This window comes from Polypterus senegalus, chromosome 12, assembly GCF_016835505.1.
Source record: "Polypterus senegalus isolate Bchr_013 chromosome 12, ASM1683550v1, whole genome shotgun sequence".
NCBI lineage: Eukaryota > Metazoa > Chordata > Cladistia > Polypteriformes > Polypteridae > Polypterus > Polypterus senegalus.
Genome location: NC_053165.1, coordinates 126,853,551 through 126,865,885, shown reverse-complemented (window position 1 = coordinate 126,865,885; position 12,335 = coordinate 126,853,551). Strand labels below are relative to the sequence as shown.

The 12,335-nt window shown below is 37.9% G+C and overlaps 1 protein-coding gene across 1 annotated transcript in view; it reads right to left on the bottom strand.

Annotated features, from left to right (window-relative positions):
• Positions 1-12,335, bottom strand: part of adamtsl5 (ADAMTS like 5) — a 202,273-nt gene that overhangs the window by 102,906 nt on the left and 87,032 nt on the right. Inside the window, exon 6 of the mRNA XM_039771362.1 lies at positions 9,186-9,313. Within this exon, the coding sequence (XP_039627296.1) occupies positions 9,186-9,313 (128 nt within the window). The remainder of the gene's footprint in view (positions 1-9,185; positions 9,314-12,335) is intronic.

Genomic DNA, 12,335 nt, shown 5'->3' with positions numbered 1-12,335 from the left:
CTAAGCACAGTCCTTCACCCGCGAATATTTACCTTATATGGGCAGGTACTCAATTATGTGGGAGGCGTGATGACGCGAAACGCAACCCATGCCTCCCACAGCCATCGAGCTGCAGTCTATTACAGTATATGGACGAAAAAATAGGTTCAAGTTATGACCATTACACGTAGAATTTTGAAATGAAACCTGCCCAACTTTTGTAAGTAAGCTGTAAGGAAAGAGCCTGCCAAATTTCAGCCTTCTACCTATACGGGAAGTTGGAGAATTAGTGATGAGTCAGTAAGTGAGTGAGTGAGTGAGTGAGTGAGTCAGTCAGTCAGTCAGTCAGTCAGTCAGTCAGTCAGTGAGGGCTTTGCCTTTTATTAGTATAGTTTACGCTGTGCATTCAATGGTATCATTAACTATATTTGTGCTTAAAAACTTAAAATAATATATATTTACATACAGTTCATATGGTCTGGAATGGATTAATTGTATTTACATACAATCCTATGGGGGAAATTACTTCAGTTCAAGACCAATCGGGTTACAACCAGAGTTTTGGAACGAATTATGGTCATGAACCGAGGTTCCACTGTATTACTGTCAGACAAAATTACAGGCATTTTATGGAAATACAAACTAGTATTACTGAGAGAGAAAATTAAAGGCACACAAAACAGTGACGCATATTACAGCCACATACAAGGTCCCTTGCCATTTAATATAGACTGCTCCTAGTAATGTTTATGCACTACTGTTCTAGCGCCCGATATTGTAACGGGCTTAATGTCTAGTAAGTTAATAAAGCTCAAGTTGATGTTATTTTGGAAGAACTGAGTGGATAGGACTGGTGAGTTTTGTTGGGCTTTCTAATGTTACAATGTCCTAATAACATTACCTCCTTGTAATATATATATACACTCAGCAAAAAAAGACATGTCCTCTGACTTTCAACTGTTTTTACTTTCAGTAAACTTAATGTGTAAATATTTGTATGAACACTAAAAGAGTCAACACCATAAGACATAAACTAAAAATGTTTCACAATGTGTCCCTGAATGAAGGGAGGCTCAAAAGCAAAAGTACCAGTCAGTATCTGGTGTGGCCACCAGCTGCTTGAAGTACTGCAGTGCATCTCCTCCTCATGGACTGGACCAGATTTGTCAGTTCTTGCTGTGAGATGTTACCCCACTCTTCCACCAAGGCACCTGCAAGTTCCTGGACATTTCTGGGGAATGGCCCTAGCCCTCACCCTGCGATCCAACAGGTCCCAGACGTGCTCAATTCCTTCGACGATAAACGCGAATCCGTCCATCACCCCTGGTGAGACAAAACCGTGACTCATCAGTGAAGAGCACTTTTTGCCACTCCTGTCTGGTCCAGCGAAGGTGGGTTTGTGCCCATAGGCGGCGTTGTTGCTGGTGATGTCTAGTAAGGACCTGCCTTACAACAGGCCTACAAGCCCTCAGTCCAGCCTCTCTCAGCCTATTGCGGACAGTCTGAGCACTGATGGAGGGATTGTGTGTTCCTGGTGTGACTCGGGCAGTTGTTGTGGCCATCCTGTACCTGTCACGCAGGTGTGATATTTGGATGTACCAATCCTGTGCAGGTGTTGTTACACGTGGTCTTCCACTGCGAGGATGATCAGCTGTCCTTCCTGTCTCCCTGTAGCGCTGTCTTAGGCGTCTCACAGTGTGGACATGGCAACTTATTGCCCTAGCCACATCAGCAGTCCTCATGCCTCCCTGCAGCATGCCTAATGCACGTTCACGCAGATGAGCAGGGACCCTGGGCATCTTTCTTTGGGTGTTTTTCACAGTCGGTAGACAAGTCTCTTTAGTGTCCTGCGTTTTAGAACTGTGACCTTAAATGCCTACTTTCTGTAAGCTGTTAAGGTCTTAACGACCATTCCACAGGTGCATGTTAATTAATTGATTATGGTTAATTGAACATGCATGGAAAACATTGTTTAAACCCTTTACAATGAAGATCTGTAAAGTTATTTGGATTTTTAAAACATTATTGTTGAAATACACAGTCCTGAAAAGGGACGTTTCTTTTTGCTGAGTATATATATATATATATATATATATATATATATATATAGTATAAAGAAAAGCACTTACATGCTATTTCTGATAATTAATGGAAGAATAACTGAAGCCCATTTTCTGGGCAAAGCCAGGTAACACAGCTACTATTAGAATATTGATGAAAGTTATTACTTACTGGAGCACAAATCAGGGCATACAAAAAAGATGTAGACCGAGATTGAACCAGTCTAGTGTAAACTTTTTAAATTATGTAAATTTCCATGGGCCTCATGCATAACGCTGTGCATAGAATTCGCACTATAACATGACATAAGCACAAAAGCCGAAATGTGCTTACGCACAGAAAAATCTAGATGCAGGAATCTGTGCGTACTCCAACTTCCATGTTCTTCCGCTCCATAAATCCCGGTCAGCATGAAAATTAACGCTCGTGCACACGCCTTCTGTCCCGCCCCAACTTAAAAATTATTAAATTACAGATTTTTCAAATGTTTTTCAAATTTTTCAACTCCTGCCAGAATTACGTCTCTTTGAATATTCAAATCAATATAAATCGCCCTTAAGCTCAGCCTTCTGTGAAAAGACAATGGGAAAAGCACGGGGGAAAATATAACAATTTCAGTGAATATCAAGTGGAGGCAAAGGAAAAACATACTATTTGTTGATTTAAACAGTGGTATAATCAACAAAAGGAACTTGATCGAGTGACATAGCGTGTCAGAGAAACTCGAAAGCTCAAATTCACAAAGTTGCACAGTGCCAAAATAAAAAAGAAGTCACATATCAAAGTTGCCGTGAAAAGGCGAGTTGTAGCCCACCGTCTGAGCTTATTAGGTTACAGACAAAAAAAAAATAGGCATACAGTGGGGAAAAAAGCATGAAATGTCAACTTTAATCTCGAAATTTCCACTTTAATCATGTAGTTTATTTTGTCATTAAAATAGAACATCATAAACTTCATCTTAAAATCATTTAATTTAATAGTTTCTCGAATCCCATCGTAACTAAAGTAGCATGTTAACACTAGAATTACCAGAGCCTACGAAAAATCTCGTAAATCCATCCCACCTTAAATCGCTTCTTAAAATCGTTCACAGCTCTCCACCAGCGTCTTTTGTCATCTAAATGTGCTGATAAAAATCAGGCTGCAAACAACCGGATATACCATCCCTCCACCGACTTAGAACGTGCACAAACTTCTCCCAGCTCATGCCTTGATTGATTTTCTGGGAGTGAAGTGGAGTTTTAGAGTGGAAATAATAGATCGTTGTTTGGAACACACGCATTTCATGTCTGTTCCGTTTCTACAGTAATCTGTGTAAACACATTGTTAAAACAGAAACTTTTTTTATATTCTACTAGTAGATGACAAAATGTAAGCATAAACTATATAATGTATGAAGTCTGCACCACTCCATTTTTATAAGTAAACTGCTCTTAGTCTTACTATTTTAAAATAAAAACATACATTTGATTTCAGTCTGTAACAGCCGGTGTAATTTATGATACTCGTAAAGGTTAGCTTTGGTTTTTTTTTAGTCAGTTTTATTATCTCAGCCGCGTTCACGAGCCCAAACACACCCCACCCCTGCATCTGACACTGCTGTTTTCACATAGACGCGCTGTAACAGAGGTAAACTCAGCTCCCTTCTACATCGGAGCAAGAATGCACATAGTGTTAAATGCTTTGTTTTGTATTTGACCTTCAATGTGCTCTATGTGTGTGAATCACTACATGCTTCCGTTTATTCTCTTTCAAAGGACACAGAATCCATTACATTCGTGATATTACAGCTCTCTGAATAATTAAAATACTGAAATGTATACGTGGTATCATTTTCATGATGATTGGAATGAAAGCATGTTATTAAGAACACGATGGTGCAGTGATTGTTCATGTCTCACACAAGATGCTGCTGCGCCATGCGCAACCTTCGATGAAATAATTTATTGTAGCAGTACTGTCTCTTTCAAACGTACTAACCTTCAATTCCTGTCCTTACTTTTCTATCCCCAAATACCCAATCGCAACACAATCAGCTCTGCAATAGACGTTAAGCCATCTGTAAGCTTACAACAACGATTCTTCAAAACTTTTAAGGATCACTGAAATATCTTCATAGTACATGTTTAATTATTCTATCCATCTATCCTACCAGCGACAGCCTCAGCAAATATACAGCGTGATGTCCTCACATGTTTAATTATTAAAAATACAAATTATTTAAATGAAGTTAAAGTTTTATCTGTATAATATAATACTTCATCTTACAAATGATACCATCATCATGTGTAAATACGCGCTTTATAAAGTGGCGCAGGTTGTGCAATATTATAACTGTAGTTTACAGTGTGGTAATTGTACTTATAAGTACAAACAGTTCTACAAGGAGCAACTGATTGAGTGCGTTTATAGTTCTTGGGATGAAACTGTTTCTGAACCGCGAGGTCCGTACATGAAAGTCCTTGAAACATTTTGCCGTGGCAGGGGGAAGCGTGGGCTTGATGCTGTATACTGATAATTCTCTTTCCGATCAGCTGCTGCTGTGATTCCCACTCAGATACAGTCATATAAATACTCCAAGAGGTGCAGTGAGAGTAATATGGAAAAATATGATCCGCTGTGGCAACCCTTAAAGGGAGCAGCTGAAAGAAGAAAAAGAAAAGAAGAAGATGGTGCAGTGAGAGTAACAACGCTAAAGCAGTTATGGTATTTGGAATACTATGGCTATTCCTTGGACCATTATATTGTTACAAGTTAATTACAATCAGATGCATTACACTAATAAACAATTTGCTGTTAGTTTCAGTGTATTTATAAAGCCGCGTCATGAAAATAAAGAGTAACCACACAGGAACAGTAGCATTGCTTTGACGCTGGGTGCCGCCAGCCTGCAAAACCGAGCGGAGAACTTGCGTACGACAAGGTATGAGGTACTGTGGAAAAGTGTGGCTTTACGCCAAGTGTAGGTTTTATATATCGCGATTTGAACGTGGAAACCTTGTTACGCAACATCTCTGTGCATACACACTGTTAATGCATGAGGTCCCAGGACTTTATTATATGTATATTTGCAGGCCAGTAATAAAATTTAAAGATACAGACAGTGCCAAGTCACCTTCTGCTTTACGTCTTTGTAGAGTCACCTTTTAAATGTGTGCAAATTTCAAATTCCAGATAAATTAGGTTATAACAGAAACAAGTTTTTTAAAGAATGATTTGTTGATGTATATAGAGATACTCTGAAATAGATATAGAAGTTTAAAAACAATCTTGACAGTATTGATTTTGTGAAGTGAGTTGGGGATAGACCATCTGTTAACGTCTTGTTTGATTTATTCAATACTTTTATCAAAATTGTACTGAAAAAATATCTTTACATTTGCTTTGGTTTATCCCTAAATATTTAAATGGTTTTGATAGAATGAACGATGTCCAATCTAGTATGATATTCCGGAGAGTTGACTGAAAAAAGGACACTTCTATTAAAATTTATTTTGACTTCAGAAGTCTTTTGAAATTGTACTAATGTGTTGAGGACTAATGGTGAAGATATTTGTGAGTCTAATATGTAAAATACCATATCATCTGTGTATAGTGATATTGATAATCCCCTTCATCTCTGATGTATTCTGAAAATTAATAGCCAGTGACTCAGTGGCTATTGTGAAAAGCAATCACGATAAAGGGCACCACTATTACATACTACATTCCAGTTTGAAGTAAGTTGAGTTCATGTTATTAATATACTTTATATAATATAAATCAATTTGTCCATGCAGGTATATTTAGACCAAACCTGAATTTATGTAATGAAGTGAATAACTAGCCCCATTCAACTCTTATCAAAGGCTTTTTCTGTATTCAACAATAATAACATTTCTGGTGAGTCTGATTTTGTGAGTAACTATAATGCATTAAATAGACACTGAAGGTTTGAGGATAAGTGTCTGCCTTTAATAAATCCCATTTAGTCTTTTGATATTACAGTAGGAAGCACTTTCTCACTACTCCTAGCTAAAACTTTTACTTAAAAGTAAAACTGGTCTATATGATGCACATTGTACTAATTTCTTTTTTCTTTGTAAAATGGTAATTAATGCTTGGAGGAAAGCTTGAGGTAACATTTTATTTTCTCTAGCTACTCTGAGTGTTAATAATGGAGCTAGCTAAATAGAAACATTTGGCCCTCACAGTAATATTTTCAAATTTTCATTTCCTGATACAGTATATCTATATGTACAAGTTTTTCACCTCTGAGGTATTCCCAGAAATGTCCACTGTAACTGTCTAAAGTTTCATGTTGAAAGCACAGAGAAATAAATAGGTACAATAATAAAATCTCTGAACCACATCCCCTAATACACTCTTACACCCAAATATCTTCCTACCCCACCTACATATTTACATGAAACTATTTACATTCCTTGCTCCTGCTTCAAATAGTGTATTTTTTAAAATTATACACGCCCTCAGCCATGTGTCATTATGTCCATAAATAAACATCTAATTATCATTGGAGACATCACAGTCGTTGCCATCCAATAGTGTAAGGTTTGTGAGAATGTGTGAGACGAATTGAGTCAGAGCTTAATGACCTGGAGATATGAGGTGTACTTGCCAAAGGTTGCTTTGCGACTCCTATTACTTATAGGATATCTCATGATTGATGCATCGTACAATAATATGCTTGAACTTGTTTTGATTAGGAGAAACTAATGTAAATACTGAATTGTCACTTATAGATATATGCTGTTGTTTTGTGAGGTAATATGCTAGAGCACATGAAAATTCAGAACAGTAGTGTAATGCTGTTTGTGGTTTTCAGTTCATGTTTATGAAACACCATATGTATGATATCATACCAGATTAAAAGTAAACAGGAAGCGCGCGTACATACTCAGTGCACCCCCTCTCGGAAATCGAACCTCAGACGTCGGCGCTAGAGGCAAAGCCTCTACCATTGCGCCACAGAGTGTGGTTGTTTGTTACTGCATCAGTAAACAGCTCGTCTTCCTCTTTATCTGAGAGGTGACACACTGCATGCACAGGTTTTTTTTTACACTGTCTTCCTTTAGCGGGACATTGACTTTTTCCACCCCACGGCTGTATTTAATGTTAGCTAAGACCCGGCACTTAAAAGTTTCTCTCGCAGTTTCGCTGAGTTTGTGCCAAACACCACCCTGACCATCTCATCTTCCTCTGCATAAGCACAATCCTTCACCCGTGAATATTTAGCGGCAGTGCTTTTATTGGATTGCCACTGACGGACGGCCTTATATGGGCAGGCACTAAATTACGTGAGAGGCGTAACTCTGCCTCCCATGGGCATCGAGTAGAAGTCTATTATAGTATATGGACGAAAAAATAGGTTCCAGTTATGACCATTATGCGTAGAATTTCGAAATGAAACCTGCCCAACTTTTGTAAGTAAGCTGTAAGGAATGAGCCTGCCAAATTTCAGCCTTCTACCTACACGGGAAGTTGGAGAATTAGTGATGAGTGAGTGAGTCAGTGAGTGAGTGAGTGAGGGCTTTGCCTTTTATTAGTATAGATTGCCTAATTTGAAGAGCTAGTGGATTCATGATCTACTCTGGAAATCTCACTAATTAACTGTTGATGCTTTTTTTGGCATGCAATTCATTTTTAAGAGAGAGGTATATAATAATGTGTCCTGTTAAAAATGCTTTCAAAGTTTCCCAGAGTGTACTTGCAGAAACCTTTGAGGATGTGTAATTCTCTAAAAAAGAATTAATTTGTTTGAATATGAATTCTGCAGTGTTCAGTTCTGCTGATGACAGTGGGTTAAGATGCCATTTACAAGGTGAATGTGTAGGGCATAATTAGCCGAAGTTTAAGATAAGAGGTGTGTGATTAGAGATAACAATAGCATTGTACTTACAGTTTTTGACAGTGGACACTAAATTATTATTGATGAAGAAATAATCAGTTCTTCAGTAGTTATGATATACTAGTGAGAAGAAGGAATATTCTCTTGAATTTGTATATTAGAATCTCCATGGGTTCAAAAAATTATGATCCATTACAAACTATGATTATCTTTGTAATATCAGAAGCTATTGTCAGCAAAGTTGCTCAATCAATTATAAGTTCTAATATTGGGAATGGATGTAAAAATATTTTCATTACAATCTCTATCATCCAAATTAGCATACTGTATATCCATCCATCCATCCATATTTATCAAAATTACTTTAAAATTGAATAAATTACCCTTTGGGGCTAAATACTACATCTGATGTTACAAAATTACCTTATATATTAAAATTCACACACCTCTTGTTTTCTTTTTAAAGATATAAAGAAAAACTTAGCCAATCCAATCTCTTTGCAGTTGAGGCAGGTCCTTATTTATTAAGTAAGCCTCCTGGCCATTAAGCCTATGTGGTGGAAGAATAGTTTTTTCTCTTTAGACTATGACTGAGGCCATTGACAATTCAGACTGCAAAATTCAAAGGGTGGTCAAGGAAATACTGCTTTTGAACATCTTGAGAAGGAGGAGGTTAGAAGCATGCACTGATGCAGCACATTCCCGCACCCACCACACAAGAACATCTGGGAATCGTTAAAAAAAAAAGATTGCTAGATGCAGCATGAAGCGAGTGAATGTGTGTGTACTATTAATCATGTGTATTCTTGTCAGGTGTTACAGTCCTTCAGCTGGGCGAATAGGCCTCTTTGAACATTTTTTCTATAAAGGGGCATGTCTTGTGGGTTCACAGGCAATAAAAAATGAGGAACTCCTCTTTCTTGGCGAAAACAACCATCGCTAATGTTTGATTTTTAATGGTAGCTGTGAGATAAAGCTAAATTAAAGCATTAATCTCATCTGCATCAACACTATGTATTCCCTTTAATATACTTTATTTAGTTTATTTCACTTGAAGATATAATATCTCTTGGAAGTCTGAACTTAATTTACAAAAGAATGTATATTTATTAAACAAACATTATTTTAAACTGCTAAAATGTTGGAATAAAGTGATTACAAAGACTGGAAGACAGGTTCTAAATTACTCCAAAAGACATAATCTGTTTTTAAAATAAAAACATCAAAAAAATGTAACAGAATAACCAACCTTTAAGTACGACCATCTTGTTAAAAGAATATTTAATGAGCAACTCACAAGACATTGGCCCTTAATACAGACGCCATCTGTTTCAGTTGGGCAGGGAGTTCCATCTAGCACGTGGCCAAAGTTGTAGTAGAAATTTTGTCCCAGGGCTAAACAACTTAAATCACAAGGATCAGATCCTATATAGAGAGAGGATAGGATATTAGAAATCAGAATGTTTATAATACTTTAGATGTTTTTGTAACAGTAGAATTAAATTAGGATAATTTATTTTTAAGTAAGCTAATATTGCAGTTTTATTAATATTTACATTTTTGTGCAATGTACTGATCAAACTGTATCTTTGATTTCTTTATTTCTTTTATGACCAATTTCAATTTCTGTCCTTTTCATGGGTGCTCCCCTCTTATTTTATCCCCTAGTGAAGGTGTTTATTTGGCTGTTTTCAGTCTCCACCTAATCAATTAATTTCTGTATTTTTGGTGTCTCTACTTAGAATGGCAAGTGTTTTAACTTTGTTGTTTTTGATTATTAACTTGAGTACAGAACAGTGTGTTTTGTGTTGTGGTTAGATTTTTATTCACATTAATACAATGATAAGTGTCTATGTATCTGTGTGCCCATCTGGTTGTCATGTCTCTGTCATTCCAACAGATGGTGCATCACAAACATATTTAATAATAAACACACTGCATTTGTCATCCCAGCATATGGCACATCACAAACATTAACACTGCTTTTATGAATTCTATGCCAAATGGTATATAATAGAGAACTATGCATTGCATTTGCTCACTAGTTTCAGTTTCTGTCTTTCTCGCAAGTACTGCCCTCTTTCAGTGTCTTGCTAGCTATTAGGATACTTGAGTTTCCCAGTGCTGTTGTGAAGCATCAGCCTGCATGTTTAGCCCTATTCGTGCGAGGACCCACTTGTGTAAAGAGTGCAAGTCTACCTACACAAGTCCACCAAGTAACAACACATGTCAAGGCTGTGGACACCCTTATTTAACCAGTAACACTATTTCTTATGTCTCTTATCCTCAGCTTGTGTTTTCAGTACATTTCTCTGATTAATACTAGACCTCTTTTTTCTTCCCATTAACAGGAGAGAATGTAATAAAGGAAGTCTTCATCCACTTCAATAATCTGCCCATTCAGAGACTATTTTTCTTTGGCCTTCTGAACAGTCAGTCAGCAGTGGACAAAGAGGACTTGTTCCCAGCATTTGTCACCTAAAGTGGACTTCACGTTGTGGCACGGACATGGATTCACCCAGGAAATATGGTAACACCGACAGCCCACTTCTCCTGATTCCACTTAACTCATATATGTTGCTCCACTGGAAAAAATGGAAGGACAGGAATGCTAGTCTCCCGAAAAAGGAGATTCACATCACTGGATACTTTATGCAAATATGCCAATTTTGAGTACCATGCAATAACTATTGCCTATCCTATTAACCTTAATATTGTCGCTCTTTACCAAGGTCTACAAAATAACTTTTTCCACAAGCTGGATGTGCTGCTCTCCTGCAGTCCTGATGGTGGCAGCAACTACTAACCTGAGGACATGAATATCCACCTGAATAGTTCTTCCTTTACAGATTTCCTCTCATCTCTCCTCTTTTAACCTGACACAGCTCCACACCCAAACAACTTACGAAGCTGGTAAACTTGGATCCCATTCTCTCACGGAACTGCACACTCACAAACACAACTGTTACTCCACTACACACATCTGACCACTTTTACATTCATTTTCCCTGCTTTTTCCCTCTCTTACCAATGCCATTCCTCCAACTGTGTTCTTCCACTTGTTTTTCTTCCATAGTCTCTTCTAATCTTCCTCTTCCTGACCACTTCTCCACTCCTGACACCAGTGCTGTCACTGACATCCTATGTCATTGTCCTCCCACATCTGGCAATCACTGGCTCATCCCTCGGGTGCGTTATCGGCAGTAGCGGGTTTAAGAGGTCCCCTGAGAGACCTGGTAGTGTGGGGCTGACATGCACCGTCACACCAACGCTCAGGTAAGTTTCTTTCAAAACATGATTAGCAGCACGTCTGATGCTTATAGTTTTTTTCTCAACCTCCCTCCTCAACCCTCCACCACCTCTACCTTCTTTGACTGTTGTTAACTTTGCAATTTTTTTCAGAAAAAGTGTCTGTCCTCAACAGTCAATTCCCACCACTCTGTTTGACCAATCTGCTACCACCTGAACAAGCAACAACATTCTCCTCTTCCTCCTATCTCTCCACTAATGTAATTTTCAACCCCCTCTCTAGTCGTCCCACTACATGTTCATTTGATCACATCCTTTATATCTCATCCAGGCTATCTCCCCCTAATTTATTACCTCAGTCAGCATAGGCGCTTTTCCTTTATTGTTTAGATAGGCCCTAATAATTCTGCTTCTCAGGAAGCCCACTCTCAACCCATCTTAAGTAAGTAATTACAGGCTAGTTTTGTTTTTTTTTTTAATTTCTTTCTAAAACACCTGAACATTCTGTCTTTAACCAAGTCTCTTCTTTTTTACAATAGAACAGACTGCTCAATGTATTTTAGTCAGGCTTCAAGAAGGGACATTCCATCCAGACAGCATTACGTACAGCTGTCAACATGTTACAGCAGGCTAGTGCTAATAATGCATCATCCTTCTATATCTCTCCTCTGCCTTCGACATGGTCAACTATCAGATCCTTCTTGGCAGACACTCCAACCTTGGCTTCACTGGCACTGCCTCCATGTGGTTTGAATCCAACATTTTGGGGAGATCCTACTGTGTATCCTGGCATGAAGAGTTTTCAAGGGTGTCCCAGGCAAGCATGGGGATGCCCTAAGGAAAAGAGCCGGGCCCTCTCCTCTACCCTGTATTCAACTCCTCACTGGGTCCTGTTATCCAATCAGTACTATGCTGATGATAACTACACCTGTCTTTTCCTTCAATGGATCACACAGTATCAGCTAGAATCTCTGCAGGTCTCACTGATATTGCAACCTGGATGAAGACTATGGAGGACTATTTCGGACAAAATTAAATAAATAAATGCGCAAATAAATAAAAGTACTGTGAAATGTAAGCATAAATAAATAAATGTATCATGAAATGAAGCCTTAATAAATAAATGTATTATGAAATGAGAGCATAAATAAATGTGTCACGAAACATGTTTTTTGTTGCTTATTTATTTATTTCATTT